The sequence below is a fragment of the Petromyzon marinus genome, unplaced genomic scaffold (assembly GCF_048934315.1).
Source record: "Petromyzon marinus isolate PM22_M1 ecotype Great Lakes invasive population unplaced genomic scaffold, UKy_Petmar_22M1.pri1.0 PM_G_Scaffold_10, whole genome shotgun sequence".
Lineage (NCBI taxonomy): Eukaryota > Metazoa > Chordata > Hyperoartia > Petromyzontiformes > Petromyzontidae > Petromyzon > Petromyzon marinus.
In genome coordinates this window covers 2,176,075-2,196,727 of record NW_027422651.1, presented here as the reverse complement: position 1 = coordinate 2,196,727, position 20,653 = coordinate 2,176,075, and the positions used below count along the sequence as shown (strand labels likewise).

Sequence of the window (20,653 nt, the reverse complement as noted above, 5' to 3'; positions counted from 1 at the left end):
TCATTCACGCAGTCACTCACCTAGCCACCCACATAGACAGTCACTCATTCACTCACCTAGCCACACAGTCACTCACCTAGCCACCCACACACTCAGTCACTCACCTAGCCACACACACAGTCACTCACCTAGCCACCCACACACTCAGTCACTCACTCACCTAGCCACACACACAGTCACTCACTCACCTAGCCACCCACAGTCACTCACTCACCTAGCCACCCACACACTCAGTCACTCATTCACTCACTCACCTAGCCACCCACACACTCAGTCACTCACTCACCTAGCCACCCACACACACAGTCACTCACCTAGCCACACACTCACTCACCTAGCCACCCACACACTCACTCATTCACTCACTCACCTAGCTACCCACACAGTCACTCACTCACCTAGCCACCCACACAGTCACCTAGCCACGCACACAGTCACTCACTCACCTAGCCACCCACACACTCACTCACTCACCTAGCCACCCACACAGTCACTCACCTAGCCACCCACACACTCAGTCACCCACTCACCTAGCCACCCACACACTCAGTCACTCACTCACCTAGCCACCCACACAGACACAGTCACTCACCTAGCCACCCACACACTCAGTCACTCACTCACCTAGCCACCCACACACTCAGTCACTCACTCACCTAGCCACCCACACAGACACAGTCACTCACCTAGCCACCCACACAGACACTCAAGTCACTCATTCACTCACTCACCTAGCCACCCACACATTCAGTCACTCACTCACCTAGCCACCCACACAGACACACACTCACCTACGCACCCACACAGACACTGTCACTCATTCACTCACCTAGCCACCCACACAGTCACTCACTCACCTAGCCACCCACAGTCACTCATTCACTCACCTAGCCACCCACACACTCAGTCACTCACCTAGCCACCCACACACTCAGTCACTCATTCATCTAGCCACCCACACACTCATTCACACACTCACCTATCCACCCACACACTCAGTCACTCATTCACTCAGTCACTCACTTAGCCACCCACAAAGACACTCATTCACTCAGTCACTCACCTAGCCACCTACAGACAGTCACTTATTCACTCAGTGACTCACCTAGCCACCCACACAGTCACTCACCTAGCCACCCACACACTCACTCACCTAGCCACCCACACACTCACTCATTCACTCAGTCACTCACTTAGCCACCCACACAGACACTTAGTCACTCATTCAGTCACTCACCTAGCCACCCACAGTCACTCACCTAGCCACCCACACAGTCACTCATTCACGCACTCACCTAGCCACCCACACAGTCACTCATTCACTCAGTCACTCACCTAGCCACCCACACACTCAGTCACTCATTCACTCAGTCACTCATCTAGACACTCACACAGTCACTCATTCACTCAGTCACTCACCTAGCCACCCACACACTCAGTCACTCATTCACTCAGTCACTCACCTAGCCACCCACACAGTCACTCTTTCACTCAGTCACTCACCTAGCCAACCATACAGACACTTAGTCATTCAGTCACTCATCTAGCCACCCAGACACTCACCAAGCCACCCACACACTCATTCACGCAGTCACTCACCTAGCCACCCACATAGACAGTCACTCATTCACTCACCTAGCCACCTACAGACACAGTCACTTATTCACTCAGTGACTCACCTAGCCACCCACACAGTCACTCACCTAGCCACCCACACACTGACTCACCTAGCCACCCACACACTCACTCATTCACTCAGTCACTCACTTAGCCACCCACACAGACACTTAGTCACTCATTCAGTCACTCACCTAGCCACCCACAGTCACTCACCTAGCCACCCACACAGTCACTCATTCACTCACCTAGCCACCCACACAGTCACTCATTCACTCACTCACCTAGCCACCCACTCAGTCACTCAGTCACTCACCTAGCCACCCACACAGTCACTCATTCACTCACCTAGCCACCCACACACTCAGTCACCTAGCCACCCACACACTCAGTCACTCATTCACTCAGTCACTCACCTAGCCAACCATACAGACACTTAGTCATTCAGTCACTCATCTAGCCACCCAGACACTCACCTAGCCACCCACACAGTCACTCATTCACGCAGTCACTCACCTAGCCACCCACATAGACAGTCACTCATTCACTCACCTAGCCACACAGTCACTCACCTAGCCACCCACACACTCAGTCACTCACCTAGCCACACACACAGTCACTCACCTAGCCACCCACACACTCAGTCACTCACTCACCTAGCCACACACACAGTCACTCATTCACTGTCACTCACTTAGCCACCCACACACTCAGTCACTCACCTAGCCACCCACACACTCAGTCACTCATTCACTCACCTAGCCATCCATACAGACACTTAGTCATTCAGTCACTCACCTAGCCACCCAGACACTCACCTAGCCACCCACACAGTCACTCATTCACGCAGTCACTCACCTAGCCACCCACATAGACAGTCACTCATTCACTCAGTCACTCACCTAGCCACACACAGTCACTCACCTAGCCACCCACACACTCAGTCACTCCCTAGCCACACACACAGTCACTCACCTAGCCACCCACACACTCAGTCACTCACCTAGCCACACACACAGTCACTCACCTAGCCACCCACACACTCAGTCACTCATTCACTCAGTCACTCACCTACCCTATGCCCAACTTCCTTCATGTCTCCACGCTCATGTTCAATCGATTCCAGTTCGATGTCAAACATGCATCTCTCCATGCTTTTATTTTCAAACACGGTTCTATTTTCTCTTGGGGTTTATATTTGCAAGCGTATTAACCTGCTAAATACACGCACTGTACAGAATGCCAACCCATGTTTTTCAATGGGATTTTCAATGAGTCGGGGTATATTTTTACCAGCCCCCCCCCAAAAGGGTCTCTTTGGCATTTATTTCAGAGCTCTCCGTTATGAAATTAAATGGGCAATATTAGTGCCATGGGCTACAGCAAGAAAGGAGCATCACTCGTGGTGGGAGCAAAAACTTTGGCTATGAGCAAGTTGAGAACCCCCCCAAATTGTAAATTAATTGGAGCCGCTAAAGTTACGGCACCCGAGGACTGCCAAGTGAAATCTGGTTTGGGGCTCATGGACAAAATAGCAATGCACACGGCAGACAAACTCGGCAGGTTAAGGAAACTAATCATAATTATTTTAATTTCAACATTCTTCATTTCCACTGCGACCTTTAAAATCTTTCGGTGCAGTCAATATAGAAATCTAAATTAATCCTCCAAAAAATGACAACTAAAATGTAAACGCGTCAAATTGCACTTTCGACCTATACCCACGGTTAACTTTCAACAAGAGTGATGGGACATTCACAAATAATACACAAAGTGACAATGATGTTGACACCGACGTTCAATACGGCATGAAACATGTTGAGTTGTCTTCTATGAAGACTGGGCAGTGGAGAAGCACAGTTTGAGGGTGTAGAGGTATGGAACATCTGAGAAAATAAAAACAGGGGAGCCACATGACGTCTTCACTGGAGCACACAAAAACTTAAAACAATGAAGCGATTCTTAGGAGGGTCTTTGTTGATGTTAACAAACTCGTTCAGGGAGCTAAGATAACGTTGAGTTGTGATAAGTGAAAGTGCTTGGCTATGTCAACTTTCAATTCCATTCTGTATATGCAAACAACAACAACGAAATCCAAATCGCCCATAAATAACAACCTGTTAATATATAATACAACAATCTACAACTGCTTTCGCTTCCTGCAATTTCACCCAAGGCTGCTAGGCAGCCAGTGTACACAGATGGTGCTATGGTAATAACAAGCGCCCCCCCCAAATCTGAACATTAGGTGCTCAACAGAGCGTACGACCAAAGATTTGCCGATAATGCAGCACCGCTTCAATGTCATCGCACCAACACAAATGGCCAACACCCCACAACTTACTTGCGTTCTTCAGGGGGTGATGGTTAATGCACGCCAGAGCCTCCATGGCATCGTTCTTGGTCTCCCACTCCATCAGGCCGGACACGCTCCTATCGGCTGGACACGTGGACGGACCGTCGCTCATAGAGTAATTTGGGTCGTGTAAAACGCAACACCCTTCGCCATTTTGATTTAAAGCTTTCGTGACTGCAGGGATTCATATTCTTGGTTCTTTCGGTAAAGTCACCACCACGTAGAAGGGAAACAATAAAATAATAAAAATATAAAACAATAAAATTCTCACGACGTTTCGACTGCAACACAAGCAATCATCATCAGGTGTGAAAACCACAGCAAGAACATTTTAAAAAAGTGGCGGTTATTTTTAACGTTAGCACCACGGAGAGCGATTTGGCAGTTGTTCAGATGGACGAGTCCATCTATGTTCTGAAAAGAGGAGGGGGGAGACGAAAATAATGGATGCGGTCTGAAAGCCACCGTAAGCGTGAACAATCAATTAAGACCCGAAATGGTTTATCAAATCCTTCCAATGGTTGCTAAGCCAGAATCCATCTTCTCGGTTGAAATTGTCTGTGTTTGTATATATTTATTATTTTGTTGTTTCCCTTCTACGTGACTTTACCTAAAGAAGCCGTGTTTAAAGGGTGGTGTCAGTCGTCGGTGAATTTCTGCAGCAGGAAGGCTTCAGTCCGATGCCTTGGCTACGCTAACACGCTTCAGTCAGCTTGGGCGCGAGTGAATAGCAAGGACTGCTCTCGGGAGAGAATTTCTCACAGGGTTTCTTGAGCATGGCCTCATAGCACACGTTGCAGATCATCTGGTGTCGTGCTGTAAATCAAGCGACGATTGCATGGAGAATACAGTACACGATTTATTCTGTGCCATGACACGTAAGATAAATAATAAACATACTTTGCGGGACTTACTTTTTCCAGAAAACACTTTGAAAGAGCGGGGCCTCGCAATCGACATTTCGTCGCACAGCTGCGGGGACAGAACGGGCGGCGTTCACGTTATAGTTGGTAACAGTTAACGTGCACCGGTAAAGCATTCGGGAGATGTCATTTTAATTGCAGGCACAAATCCCGTTGTCCATTTTTTAATTTACATTCGCCAGCTTTGGAGCAGTCTTTCAAAGTGCTCAGATTATTGTGAACACCAAGCATAGACTCAGGGGGAATGCAACCATTTGCAGAAACAATGTCCAAAGACTGAAATGTAAACCTTTCGAATACGAATATGAATCGTAATGTATTAAACAGGACAAATTAACGCGAGGTGTTGTCTAGTCTGTAACAAAAAAGTCCCTTTGGAACATCGACTGCATTATTTATACATCTTATGTTTTAACCGCTGAAAGGAAACTACATTACACCATTTTACATTTGTCCCGTCACAGGAAACGTGTCATTGGCCACCACAAACTCCACAACATCAATAGGCTCATCTTAAAACCCCACGATTGTTTCATGTGCAAAATTTGAACTTGAATATTTATAAAAGCTTCACCTGGGAAAACTTTTAAAGAAACCGAACGCGCTCCCCTTCTGCGCTGCTGGCAGCAGGCTGAAGGGGCGGCGGGGGCACGAACCTGCGCGAACATCTCGGCCGTGATGTCCGTGGGCGCGTTGAAGAAGTGCAGCACCGCGGTGGGACGCTGGTTGCGGTTCTTCGCCGCCTTCTCGCTGTCGGCGTAGCGGTGGTTGTGAGAACCTGCGTAGTCCCTGTAGCTGTCGGTGCCGTCCGGCAGCTCGAACGCCTGGCCCGGCACAATCGACCGCTGCCTCGACACGCTGCCGAGACGAGGGCGGAAGGGAGGGAATAGCGCGAAGAAACTGTTTTTAGTTTTTATTTTATCACGTTCCAAATTTCACGTGCTCTTTGGTTCGATTCGGTAAAGTCACGTGGGTAAAAAATAAAATAACAAAAAATCACGACGTTTCGGCCACAACACAAGTGGCCTTCATCAGGTGAAGGGACCGGACTGTCCAGAGGACAGCGTTGGAGTGAAGACAGCAAGCCCAGGTCGCGTCCTTTAAGCTTGTGATCGCGGCATCTTTTGAGGAAGGTCAGCGTCTCGATGAGCTTTGACTTCTTGTCCCGTTGTCTGTTGAAAGCTCTAACAGATAGGTGAAAGCCCTCCCCGTAGAGCTTCAAATCTAGAATCCAAATTTCACGTTCGCTATTTCAATAAAGGCCCTCCCCGTAAAGCTTCAAATCTAGAATCTAAATTTCATGTTCGCCACTTCAATAAAGGCTCTGGACAGCAAGTCACCGGGGTCCTCGTGAGCTGTGACGAGTGTTTCGTTCACGGTATTCATCAGCTCTCTTTTTCACCGTCCTAAAATTTAGTCACTTGCACTAAATATTTACTAAAGTTGTCTTCTCTAAATGGAAAGCAGTATCCAATTACATTAACAGGATATGACGAGTTACATTTACCAATTTAACACGGGAACAAAAAGGCTCACCAGAGGTTGATTTTATTTCCAAAGATCTGAGACATATTGAGGTGAAAAACCGCCCTGTGCACGGCGTACTGATCTCCCATCTCGACCATGGCGGCTCCCGGCTTGCTCTTCAGGAACTTAACCTACAAAAATAACAACCCGTAAGACGGTTCAGCATCGCGCAATCTTGCACGAAAATATCTACAAGTTTCGTTGTAACGCATTGTTGAAATGTGAAGTGTTGGCCGAGGGGCCATTAGAAAACATGCACAAAGAACACTTCGCATTGGGTACATTTTTGTAAAGAAAATGACCAAATGTGTATGTTGTCAATCGGTGAACAAATTTGGTCGTGTGAATCTCCCACTTTATATAACACGATCAGCGCATGACGTGCACCACACGCGTGCGTACGCATTGCACCGCGGTTGAACCTTTGGAAGAAAAAAAACAGGGACTCATTTCAAAGCAGGTGCGCGCAACACCCAGCGAAGGCACCTTCTCCACGTCGCCGAAGAGGCAGAGGATGTTAAACACGCGGTCGCAGTTGAAGCGTTCGGCGTCCAAGTCGTACACAATGAGGACCTTGTTGTCGGCCTGCTGGTTCATCATGGCTTGCACGTGCTGGCCCTGGGTACCACCCTGGGGCCCAACCTGGTTGCCCATGCCTACTCCCATGCCCATTCCTCCCCCACCGCCCATGCCGTCGCGGCCAGATCCGTAGTCGACGCCCGGTGGTGGTGGCTGCTGGTGGCCTGTGACGCAAACACACAAGAGGGGGAAACGCATAGTGAACTAGCTGAAACTCTCTAAACTTCTCTGAAAAACAGATTTATGACAACCATCATCTTACACACGTGTGCCCTTTCCTATAAGGTCAGGTAACCCAGGAATCACCACTCTACTCCTTGGAGACACTGGAAAACATTGGTCCAGAAGACTCAGTTGCCTAGGGAATAGACTAAACTAGTTTTTATTTTAGGTTGAGGGCCACCAAGCTAGAGCTATTATTCAGCATAGCTTGTTTTAAATACCCAATACATCTGATAGCTATTGGAAATATCGTCTCTTAAAACACAAAGCAACTCATACGTTGCAATTGTTAATCGCAAAAAAAGGTTTTTAGGATGCACCTTAACACTAATTCCAAATAAGAAATGTTCTCAACAGGCAGCAGGTTCTTTCAATCTGACAGCAAGCTGAAGGAAACCGAAATTATAGCATTCGCAACAAGGGGATTACCTCCACAGTCGCCACCACCGCAAGCGTGTGCTTTGGGATGGTCGCCAAGGAGAGACGTTTGCTTCGCTGGCATCATTGCATTGTCCTCTGAAAACAACAAAAAAACGATCACCAAATTCACCCACGGGAAACATAAGCGCTCATTGCTGCACAAAATAAGGACAATCCAAAAAATGCATTCTGCACCCAGAACATTCACATGACCAACACATTAAGAAATTCCGGGCACACTCCACACGGGGGTGCGCTGCGTCTGTCGATAAAAACAATTGGCGGTATTTTTAAAATGCAGATTTCACATGGCGCAACATAAATAACGAGCACCATACAAAATACAGCGCGTAAAGAAACGCTCATCGCAAGAAGAAGAAAAAACAAAATTTATTGGAGGTGTACAGATGCACGCGACAAATTGTTCCGAGGTGCGGCGTCAGCGAGTGTCCGTGGTTGCCGCCTGCGATGCCCGCTCGTTTCTTACCCAGTCTACGCTTCGACGGGAACACAAAGTTGCCCAGAGTCGGGCGGCGGCTGACGACCCATCGCGAGGAGGATGCAACAGAAAGGCCGGCGCCTTCTTTCCTGCGCCAACAGCAGTCACGCTCGGCACAAATGGACCCCCCCGCGTTGTCCGTGCCACCGCACCTCTCGCTCTCCGGCGACCCTTTTTGGTTTGGGGCTTAAAATTGGGACGCTTGAAGTGGGCGACGGGGCCTTACGAACCTTTAAAATGAAAAAGATCGCCGCTTATAAACCGATGCGAAATGCGTTGTGTCTGGCATCAGCAATGTCAAAAGCCTCGTTTGCAAACAAAACTTTAGCAAGGCAGTCTAAACGTACGAGCGTGGAGGTAAATTCTCACCAACGGAGCGATTTTAAGCCCCAAACGCATCGGCACGCGTTCCGTTTGGCTTATTTCCAAGTCCCGTTCGCGGTGAATGCGGGCTTTCGTCGCTCCCGGCTTCTTCGCGGCGGTTCTGGTGCTTTGCCGGTCTGTCAGCGCCGTGTCCCCCGGTGCCTGCGGCTGGACGTGGGTTATCCGATGGCCTCTGCCAAGCGGCACGTGGCGGTTGCGGTGCAGCGGACGCGGCGTGCTGCGCTGCAGGCGTGGGGGGCGCGGGTCGGCCGTGCGTGTCACAGCGGCGGCGGCGTGTTGGTTGCTTGGTCCCCGGTGCCTCCCAAGTGCCGACGAGGATGTCGCCAATGTCGCCGTTCGTGTCGTCGCCGTTCACGTCGGTGGCTGTTGGCTGCCGGGCGCTTTATTGCTCGTGTGTTGCTTGAAAATTGCCTCCGTGTGCTTCTGTGTGCGGCAATGCTCGCAGATGCTCCTTGTAGCGTTGATGTTGGGAGTGAGGAAAATACTCTTCGAAGCGTTTACGGAAATTTGGCGATTAAATCAAACCGCACCGTGTCCCTGAAGCTCCCTTGATAAAGTGGCGAGACTTACCTCTTCGGAAACTAATATCTGTGCGTACACACAATGTACTCGGGACAAAGATACCATTTTCCTGTTCAGGCTCAATCGTACCAAATTAAAAGGGTTACTTTATAATAAGTGATATTTTCAATCGTAAATATCGGCTTTTCTGACATCCTCTAAGCTTCTCCGCTTAGTATCCAGACACCACATAATGCAGTCAAGGTTTCTCAACCCTACAAAATATAAAAACGCAACGTGCAATGTCCACCTCAAATATGCCAGTGAAAGTTGGCACCTACTTCTGATCCAACAGACACACACCCTGGTAAATCTAAATATAAAAGTAAAACCTTGGATTGCGAGTAACTTGGTCTGCAAGTGTTTTGCAAGACGAGCTAAAATTGTAAATAAATATTAACTTGATAAACGAGCGAGGTCTTGCAATACGAGCAGTGTACGTGTAGACACACTTTGTACTGCCGTGAGTCACGTGATCACACAACTGATAGACGAGTGCTTTGATGTACGAGCGCTTTGGATTACAAACACGTTCTCGGAATGAATTATGCTCGCAATGCAAGGTTTTACACTGTAGTGTAAAAATGCCCAGCCTTGATACACCCCGAACAACCGAGTACCCGCCCATGGGCCACATGCACTTGACGTTGGGAAAATCTTCAAAGCTGATCAAAATCTAAAACGCCACCAACTTAATGGCAATGTCTATCGCATGTCCAGTACCAGGGCAACAGCTTTAATGGTAACAAAAAAATTAATCCAATGGATTATTGAACACTCCAGCAGCCACATGCCTCCTTGTGAATCCTGTTCTTCACAACATTCACTTAAACTGCCACATTGTTGTGAAGGGTTAACTAGAAAAACAAAGTACACGGGCAGGAGTTTAAAACCAATCTGCCCAGAGTAAACTACGCAAGCTTAGCATGGGCTAAAAAAACACAAAGATTATTTAGTTATATGTTGCGCTAGCTGTTACTACCCGGCCGCCTTTGTCTCCCCACTGGCGATGTTCACACACCACAGCAGTTACTCGTTTGAGGCTGAGTCGACCTAGGGGAGGCCCAGGACCGGTTAAAATAATCGTCACCGGTGGTGGCGGTGAGCGGGAATCGAACTTGGGTCGCCGGGTTCGTAGCGCAGCGTAGCGCTAACCGCTACACTACGGGTCACGTGACAGATTTGACGTCACAGCTCACTTGCCGTGCAAAAAATAAATGCATTATCGAGCTCCCCCCCCCCCAAAAAACAAAAGTGTATTTGTGTAATGTTTGCACGGTGTACAGTCTGGAAAGTACCCACATGGCAAATTTCCAGTTTGTTGCATGTCGGGAAGTACGCTAAACATTTTGAACAGACACACATATTCACAACTTTGCCTTTTATATATGGAGAAGATAGGTATAAACGAAAATAACCTTGACCAGCTCTACACAATTGCAGTGATTGCATGATTGATACAAAAGAGGGGAATGGCGTTTCAAATAACTTCCTGTGACAACGACCAAGTTCTGTAGATTGTAAACAGTACACCAATGTGCTTCAAGACAACCAAGTGTCTGCAGGTGTGACATTTTTCTGCAACCAAAATCTCAAGTGCAGAAGCTGCATTATCCTCTTGAGAACACTCCAAACTTCCCCCTCTACTTGGCCACTGATCTTCAAGTATAACACGGCAAAGCCGGCCGCGTACAGAAATAGTCAATGCCTGTTTCATCACGCCGTGCACACCCCCCACCCCTTGCGTTAAAAACGTCACCCCCCCCCACACACCGAGGGCTCACCACCACCAGCTGTCGAGAGAGCGCGGCTCTGATATGCTCGATATTGGTCTTACCTTGCTTGAGGCCAGGGTTGGTGAAGTCCCAGGTCTCAGAGTCATTTTTAAACACATTCAGACGCATCGCCTGTAAAGAGGACACAGCAGGGGGAAAAGATAAACATTATTCGTGGCCAGCATGTAGGGCATAGATGCTGGGAAAAAAAATTATATAACTTTAGAACCTTCTTTGGTTCTTTCGGTAAAGTCTCCACGTAGAATGAGGATAAAAAAATAAAATAAAACAATGAAATTCTCACGACGTTTCGGCCACAACACAAGTGGCCTTCTTCAGGTGAAAGGAACAAACCTGTCGTCCCGACCTTGTGTTGTGGCCGAAACGTCGTGATAATTTTATTGTTTTATTTTATTATTTTATTCTCATTCTACGTGGTGACTTTACCGAAAGAACCAAAGAAGATTAATCCTTGCAGTCACGAAAGCTTTAAATCGAAACTTTAGAACCATTTAAAATTTACAAGCATAATTATTAAGCGGTCATTACCCCCGAGACAATTACGGCATGCAACTTGCGGTGAAGCCGAGGTACTTAACGCAACCCTTAACCTCCTGGGAGATGAATGAATAAGAGCTGCCACACGTAGGAAGTCAACGGGAAGCTAAACTTTCGCGCCGTACGTAGCAAAAGCGTGCTTATCGGAGTTGTGGGAAAACAGTGGCCTTCTGCCACCGTTTTTTTGTTTAAGATCAAGTGTTGATTATCCCTCTTCGTTAGAACAAGCTCCCTTCGTGTTTGCAGATAAAATCGCTATCCCTCGGTGACCTATTTAAATTCCAAACTTGTTTAATCGCACATAAGTTTGGCATGCTCTGCCTAACTCGGTATTATTTATTCGCGGTGTTCCTCGTGTACTGTAAAGCGTTAGCCTTGATCGTATACCTCAAAAATGTTGAAGTGCCATAACCCCGTTATGAAAATGATGCATTCGTTATTACTGTTCAGTAATTTTATTTCCTGCTAACAATGTAACATCTCCCCTCAGGTACTCTGCAGGTCTCGCAAAGCAGCCTATGGCTGAATGCTAATCACCCGTCACCAAATAAAATTGAATTAAAAACCAACTCTACCCTTCCCACTGGATGCGAATTTTCCACTAACTGGCTCAGGGCACTGGCTCAGATGAGAACCACGCTCACACGGTAATATCAATTGGGAAAAGTTTGACTTTAGACAACGGCAAGGATGCCCGTCATGCACAATGGGTTGTTGTAGGTTGTGGGGCTGTGTGGTGGGCAGCTGTAAAATCCATTGGGTGCATTGTATTTCTATGCTGCCACAATATATGCTACACTCCTTTACCCCGCACACAAGTCAAATAACCCCCACAACAGGCATCGAGTGCGGAAGCCCTCATCTAGCAATGAATTGCCGTGTGTATTCAGCATTATTTGCTCACCAAAGTGGTCAATTCAGAATATTAAATGAAATCTTTGGTCTGCGGGTGAAAAAACCCAGGTTGTGGTGCACACACTTGTGAATGTACAAAGTATCGGTTGTACTTGCCCTCGCATACTCCACTATAAGAGTACAGCAGCCCGAATAGATGTCCGCTCCATTCAGAGATGAGTTCGCTCTCTCGGCGCTCTCAACCGAAACAAACGTGGCCAAAAATTAAGGAAAACACGACCATTTCATTTTAAAAACAATACATTTAGCATCTCCAAAATAACACGTAAAATTACGTGAATGGCGGACATATCGTTACGGTTATGCATCTCGTTGAAAGGATATTCCACAAAGGCCTGCAGGCCATTCTTCCTGAAGATCACAATGCGTTGCAGAGGCCCAAATGGTTTGCAAATGTTGTAAAGCACATCCTGCAGGACCACATGGAGCACACAAACGCAGCGAGGTGATTTTGCACGCATTACCAAGTAAATTTGAAAAGCTTTTTTTCCAGTGAATTTTTAAGATCGAGCCATACAGGACATCAACGCTTTCCAAAATCAACATTAGGTCTATATATTGTTTTTTATTCAATGCCATTGGTAGACTTCAAAGCACAAACAAAAAACACGACTTCAATTGCCTCAAATGAACCAAAGGATCAATGTAATTTCCTTAGCAAAGCCATTCACTGTAATCCAAAACGGACATAATTTCACTCGTATAAATGAAACACGCGCGTGTGTGCATGGCACACCCGACAAACTATTCACACATTAATGTCCAGCTGCTGTAAGTGTAACAATGCCCACCGTGGTGATGGGGTAGATGGGGTTGAGAATGGTGAAGAGCAGGATGTGGTTGCTGTTGCCGTTGTCCCCCGGGACGCCAGGGCGCCAAAGCTTCTGGCTGGTAGAGAAGTTAAAGTAGGCCGGCTGCCCGCACACGTAGACGGAGCCCTTGGACGAGTAGTCGACGCAGCTGCGGGAGCTCTCCGGGTCTTCAAACTCCACCAGCGCCTGCCGCGTCTTGGGTATCATCACCACGTACAAACGAGTGCCGTTATTCAAAGATGTGGCCGACTTTAAAACGCGTGCCTGTTGTTGTTAATTTTAACCACGAGGTTGGTCTGCTCCAAGTCACCTCATTTGATCTCAAGAAATGTTTCAATGCATGCAACGGAGTGGAGACTGGTTGGATGCAGGTTAGATGCCACGTCCCATTTCAGTTTGGCAGTGTAGTACGTTGGAATTGAATGTACTGTAAGAATATAATTATATTTTGATTTAAAGCTTTCGTGACTGCAGTAATTCATATTCTTAGTTTTTTCGGTAAAGTCACGTTGAAGAGAAACAACAAAATAACAAAATATATAAAACAATAAAAAATTCTCACGACGTTTCGACCATAACTCAAACGGTCATCATCAGGTGTGTCGGTTTGCATAAATTTATTTTTAAAACGGCACATTTATTTATTTATATATAAAAAAAACGTTGGCGTCACGCGCAGCGATTGGCAGTTTGCCCAGGACTAGTCCATCTATTTTTTTTTTTAAAAGAGGAGGGGGGAGACGAAATTTTTTATAATGTATGCTGTCTGAAAGCCACTGTAAGCGTGAACAATCAATCAAGAACTGAAATGATTTATCAAATCTTTCCAATGATTGCTAAGATAGAATCCATCTTCTCGGTTGAAATTGTCTCTGTGCTTGTATATGTGGATAGCCTCATGAATAAATAAATGTACCGTTTTAAAAATAAATTTATGCAAACCGACACACCTGATGATGACCGTTTGAGTTATGGTCGAAACGTCGTGAGAATTTTTTATTGTTTTATATATTTTGTTGTTTCTCTTCAACGTGACTTTACCGAAAAAACTAAGAATATGAATATAATTATATTTAAAATACATCTTGAGGGTAATGTAGTCTTCTTCTGTCGATGTATCACCTGACAAACGAAGCCTCTTCAAACGTACATAAACAAGGTACGTGTGTGCACCATTTCAATACGAGATATTAATTTTTAACACGGTTACTAATCACAGTTGAACGTGTGCTGCTTTTGTCAGACGGCACAACAAAAGCAGCAGCGGCACTTTAATTCGGAGGGAATTCGTGACTTGGGGAAATTGAAGAACAAACGGTTTTTGTTTCCATTTAAAGCTTTCGTGACTGCAAGGATTCATCTTCTTTGGTTCTTTCGGTATAGTCGCGTAGAATGAGAATAAAATAATTAATTAATTAAAAAACACAATTAAATTCTCACGACGTTTCGGCCACAACACAAGTCGCCTTCATCAGGTGAAGGGACGAGACTGTCCCATTTCAGTTTGGCAGTCTCGTCCCTTCACCTGATGAAGGCCACTTGTGTTGTGGCCCGAAACGTCGTGAGAATTTTTCTCGTGTTATTTTAATTTGTATTAATTTATTATTTTATTCTCATTCTACGCAGTGGTGACTTTACCGAAAGAACCCCAAAGAAGATGAAGTGGTTTTTGGTTGGTCACTTCAGGCTGGCAAGGCCCCGAGTAAGCCACGCACGGCGTCGCCGATCACGCCGTGACGTGGGCAACGCCGCGCCCTCTCGTCCGCCGCATAACGCGGCCACGACTTTTTATTTACGGAAGTGGTTCTTGAGCTTTAACCTGCAGCCTTGCCACCCCCCTTTGGTTCTCAATATATATATTTTTTAAACGTACAATATTTATTAATTTAGAGGTTTGATGGAACAAAGTAGCGGTGCGTACGTGCCCGTGCTCAATGTGTTTCGATGGATTTACCTTGTTAAAAAATAATCTGGCACGTCTTGCACCCCCAGAAAGGGCATCTCCCACCCCGTGCTTAAGAACCATCGAGTATTTTCGTGTTATGCAATTTCTTGAGTTATTGAACCGAAAACCGGTAATACTCGAATTTCCAAGGTCTACGTTCACTCCACGTCCGCAAACACCACCACCACAACAATAATAACAATAATAATAACACCAATAACAATAATAATAACTATAATAACAACAATAATCTTTGTTTTTTTTCGGTAAAGTCACGTATAAATAAGAAATAATAAAATTACATAATAGCGCACGACGTTTCGGTTGCAACATAAGCAGCCATCATCAGGTACAGAAGAGCTAAATTTAAGAGAGAGGGGAAACACATAACCCCAGATGTATATACAGACACCCAAGTAGGGGGGAACTAACACCGACACAATAGGGGACACAGAGAGAGAAGCATACCAAACAGACAAGAGTTTAGCAGAATTTGGAAACCAAATAAAGCAACATAGACGGTCGGTCAAACACAATTAACGCAAAGCCTGGTTGATTACGTTATTTCAAAGATTGCTAAATTGCAAGTTAAGTATGAAATTTAAGATACAGACGGCACACACACACATAGACATTCAAGTACAGCAGACCAGCACAGGTACAAGCACACAGTGAAGTCGCCTTAAATAGGCAGAGAAGGCAAGGCTGAGAGACAATGGGACATATTAGCATGAGAAGGCAAGGCTGAGAGACAATGGGACATTTTAGCATGAGGTATGCATAGAGCAAAGTGGAGCACGGCAGCAAACATTCGGAAGCACCAAGACCGACACACAGGCAGAGACAGCACAGAGAAACACATCCAAGCACAGACACAAAGGCAGATACACAAGCAGAGACAACACACAGACAACACAAGACAACACAAAGACAGACACAAAGATACAGACCTTATACCTCCCCGTAGAGGCGGTTTAAACTTGGTTCAAAGCTTTCGTGACTGCAGGAATTAATCTTTGGTGTTTTCGGTAAACAACAATAATAATAATACAGCTTCCTTCCCCATGCGGGCAACGGTCACCACCGACTGGTCACCTGACTAGGCCAAAGTACCGCACGGCCTCCACGAGGTCCGACTCGAGGGCTGTGTCTGAGAGTCCCCGCACGTGAACCACAGCCGACGGTGGGGGCTTGTGTGGGTCCTCAAACGTGTCCTGTGCACGTCGGCAAGGAAGCAAACTCAACACGACTATTGTGCAAAGCTGTTGTTTCCTCCTATACCGAGAAGACAGTTTTCAGTTTCATTTATTTGGTATAGCCCTGTGAGCCATTTGGCTCTTGAATCGGGTGCAACCGCAACAAACAAAAACATGAACAGGAAAAACATCTTAAAGTGACTTTGTGTGACTGTGCAAACAAAAAATCCAGGAAAAAACAGCAAAATAATCCTTGAAATAGCACCGTACACCAACGCTGTGTGCAAAAATCCCAGTGGGATGCAAGTCAAACAACAACAACAACCACAAGACAACTAAGATTAAAGCCATCAGTCTAACTCCGTACTACAACAAAACAATCATGGCCAAACCATAAAACTTTTTCAAAATCACCAAAATAAAGCCACGGCTAACATCGCCGGCAAGTGATATCGGAGCAGATGCAGACACTTGCATTAAAGGGCTTTTTAAATCTGCATCCGTTTGGCAAAAAATGGCCATAGCTCAGTGCCATCATTTCAGTAATCGCTAAGAACGTTCGCGAGTTTAACTTTCAATCTAAACGGCCCTCGAGTTACAAACTCTGGAACTCGCATCCCCCACCGCCAGGTGCGCTTTTGTAGACGCTGTAAAGTTTTATTCCGCAAAGTTTTTAATCACATTGGGGAGGGTCGAAGAGCTTCCCCACGACGCTATCGCGTGGGACATTTAACATATCGGTATTTTAACTTAATTAGTATTTTAACTTTTGATTTAAAGCTTTCGTGACTGCAGGGATTAATATTCTTGGTTCTTCCAGAAAAGTCACCACGTAGAAGGGAAACAATAAAATAATAAAAATATAAAACAATACAATTCTCACGACGTTTTGACTGCAACACAAGAAGCAATCATCATCAGGTGTGAAAACCACAGCAAGAAAATTTGAACAAAAGTGGCATTTTTTTTAACGTCAGCAGCACGGAGAGCGATTTGAGAGTTTGTTCAGATGGACCAGTCCATCTATGTTCTGAAAAGAGGAGGGGGGAGACGAAAATAATGGATGCGGTCTGAAAGCCACCGTAAGCGTGAACAATTAAGACCCGAAATGGTTTATCAAATCCTTCCAATGATTGTTAAGCCAGAATCTATCTTCTCGGTTGAAATTGTCTCTGTGCTTGTATATGTGGATAGCCTCATGAACGAATTTCTCCTGGTAGGCAATGTTTTTATTCGTGGTCCGCCAGGAAGTGTCTGTGTTGTTGGCCTGACTGGATGTGCTTCACATAATGTTGTTTCAGGTTTGTTGAATTCTCGTCTCTCATCTTTTGCTGTATTTACCTCCGTGATTTGTTCTTGACACCTGATGAAGATCGCTTGCGTTGTGATCGAAACGTCGTGATTGTTTTTTGTTTTAATATAATTTTATTGTATTTCTACATACGTGACTTTACCGAAAAAAACAATGAGTAATGTTTTTATTGTTTCATATTTTTTTATTATTTTAGTTCAGTGCAAAGAGAATACCCACACTTAGAAGAGAAAACGCCGTATAAAAAAATTACACTGGAAATAGCCCAAAGTGTTAACGAACACGAAATCCACGTTTACCAAAACGCGTTTTACTGAACGTAAGCAGAGCCTAGCGATGCTGTGGTCCGCGTGGTCCATCCCCAACACCAACAACGAGAAGCTCTTCGCAACGGCACTGGAATCTGCGAGTTACAAAGCTAAACAATCACGTTAAATAATATAAACACGGCTGGTGGTGGTGGTGGCACGTCGCCTGAGTGAAGCCTCTGGCCCAGGCCTCACAACGAGGCTCTGGGCGAGGAGGAGTAAAATAAACATCTTCTCGTTATAAAAACACCTCGTCAAGTCGCTCGTCACTGACGCTCACCATCGCGCCCGCCTGGACGCGGTCGTTGCCTTCGCCATTGACTCCCAGGCGCTTGGCCGCGTGCCGGGCGGCGGAGGCGGCGGCGGTGGTCAACATCGTGATGGCGTGGAGCGCCGGAGGGAATCGATTCGCGATCCTGTCGCTAAAAATCGACGCCTGCGCGGATCGCCGAGCGTCAGCGGCAGCAGCGTGCGGCGGCGGCGGGGCGATTCCGACGCGTGACATCGATTCTCGGATCGATGTGTCCTCTGGCGATGTTCGCGCGGCTTGGTGTGACCCCACAGCCACTCGTCACGTGACGCCTCTCTCGGCCGACTGGGGCCGGCGACGGAGATCTGAAGCAGTCGTGGGCCTCCCCCTAGGTCGGACTCGGACTACAATTAAATTTGATTATATTTTTATAATATTAAATAAATAATAATAAAAATGATAAATAAAAGTACTCAAATTTGATTATTGTAAAATCATTATAAATAAATAAAAATAACTTAAAAATAATCAAATTTGATTACTTTTAAATAAGAATAAATTAAAAAAACAAATTTGATTATTTTTAAAATAAGCATAAATAAATAAAAATGTATAAACTAAAATAATGAAATGTAATTATTATTAAATAATAAACAAATATACATTATATGTTAAAATAATCAAATTGGATTATTAAATAATAATGAATAAATATGAAAATAATTGCCCAATTTCGATCACTTTTACATAATAAATAAAGGCAGAAATATTTAATTAATAATTTCGCCTTTCATTATAACCTAATTTTAATATTTTAAAGTAATAATAAATAAAACTTACAAATAATCACATTTGATTATTTAAAATAATAAATATATAACATTTCGTTTAAAATTTAACTAAGCAAATTTGATTATATTTAAATAAGAATAAATAAATAAAAATAATCAAATTTGATTATTATATGAATTAAAAAAAGAGGGATGACATTGTCATCCTCTCAGCCGACAAGGTCAACGCCACTGTCATCATGGATAAAATAGAATATAACAACAAAATTCAAGAATTACTCAATGATGGTAGCTATACAAAAATAAAAAGAGATCCCACCAACAGCCTCGTCATACAAACCAAAATCATTTCTGATTCAACCACATTAATTGATCAAACCAAACAGTTATCTTTGAAACCTTCTGCTGCCAGGCCACCAAGATTATACGGCTTACCAAAAATACATGAAGTAGATACACCCCTTTGTCCCATCGTCTCTACTACAGTGAGGGAAAAAAGTATTTGATCCCCTGCTGATTTTGTATGTTTGCCCACTGACTCAACACCGCACCATAGACTCAACACTGCCCATAGACTCAACACTGCACCATAGACTCAACACTGCACCATAGACTCAACACTGCACCATAGACTCAACACTGCACCATAGACTCAACACTGCTACCCATAGACTCAACACTGCACCATAGACTCAACACTGCACCATAGACTCAACACTGTACCATAGACTCAGCACTGCACCATAGACTCAACACCGCACCATAGACTCAACACTGTACCATAGACTCAGCACTGCACCATAGACTCATCACCGCACCATAGACTCAACACTGCCCACTGACTCAACACTGCACCATAGACTCAACACCGCACCATAGACTCAACACTGCCCACTGACTCAACACTGCACCATAGACTCAACACCGCACCATAGACTCAACACTGCCCACTGACTCAAAACTGCACCATAGACTCAACACTGCACCATAGACTCAACACTGCACCATAGACTCAACACTGCACCATAGACTCAACACTGCACCATAGACTCAGCACTGTCCCATAGACTCAACACTACCCATAGGGGGATCCCTGCCTAGGGGGTGTGAGGGGTCAAGGAGATCCCTGCCTAGGGGGTGTGAGGGGTCAGGGGGATCCCTGCCTAGGGGTGTGAGGGGTCAAGGGGATCCCTGCCTAGGAGTGTGAGGGGTCAAGGGGATCCCTGCCTAGGGGTGTGAGGGGTCAAGGGGATCCCTGCCTAGGGGTGTGAGGGGTCAAGGGGATCCCTACCTAGGGGGTGTGAGGGGTCAAGGGGATCCCTGCCTAGGGGGTGTGAGGGGTTTTACCGGCACGAAGTTTTCGCCGAGGCTTCGCGGTCCGCCCCTCTAGGCCGCTGTAACTTTATTGACACCACGTGGTGGCTGTAACTTTATTGACACCACGTGGTGGCTGTAAACTTTACTGACACCACGCGGTTCCTGTAACTTTATTGACACCACGTGGTGTCTGTAACTTTATTGACACCACGTGTGTCACTATGTGTGTCGCTGTGCCACTGTTTGTGTACACTGTGTGTGTGTACACTGTGTGTCACTGTGTGTGTGTACACTGTGTGTGTACACTGTGTGTGTGTACACTGTGTGTGTGTACTGTGTGTCACTGTGTGTCACTCTGTGTACACTGTGTGTGTGTACTCTGTGTC

General features: G+C 45.6%; 1 protein-coding gene across 3 annotated transcripts; it reads right to left on the bottom strand.

The window, feature by feature from the left end:
- Nucleotides 1-2,757: 2,757 nt before the first annotated feature.
- On the bottom strand, nt 2,758-20,350 carry LOC142908598 (heterogeneous nuclear ribonucleoprotein L-like). Of its 3 annotated transcripts, XM_076059364.1 has the most exons (13): nt 20,298-20,350; nt 18,160-18,563; nt 13,128-13,343; nt 12,661-12,746; nt 12,433-12,529; nt 10,926-10,995; nt 7,654-7,740; nt 6,910-7,166; nt 6,433-6,554; nt 5,553-5,754; nt 4,888-4,945; nt 3,962-4,057; nt 2,758-3,503 (listed from the first exon to the last, which is right to left on the bottom strand). In XM_076059364.1, exons 2-13 carry the CDS (start codon nt 18,412-18,414, stop codon nt 3,448-3,450), a joined length of 1,602 nt encoding a protein of 533 aa, XP_075915479.1. In that variant the 5' UTR covers nt 18,415-18,563; nt 20,298-20,350; the 3' UTR covers nt 2,758-3,447. The 3 variants fall into 3 exon arrangements, with proteins under 3 accessions (XP_075915479.1, XP_075915480.1, XP_075915481.1); XM_076059365.1 differs by lacking the exon at nt 20,298-20,350 and having other exon boundaries at nt 18,190-18,563; XM_076059366.1 differs by lacking the exons at nt 2,758-3,503; nt 6,433-6,554; nt 20,298-20,350 and having other exon boundaries at nt 3,972-4,057.
- Between the last annotated feature and the right edge of the window lie 303 nt (nt 20,351-20,653).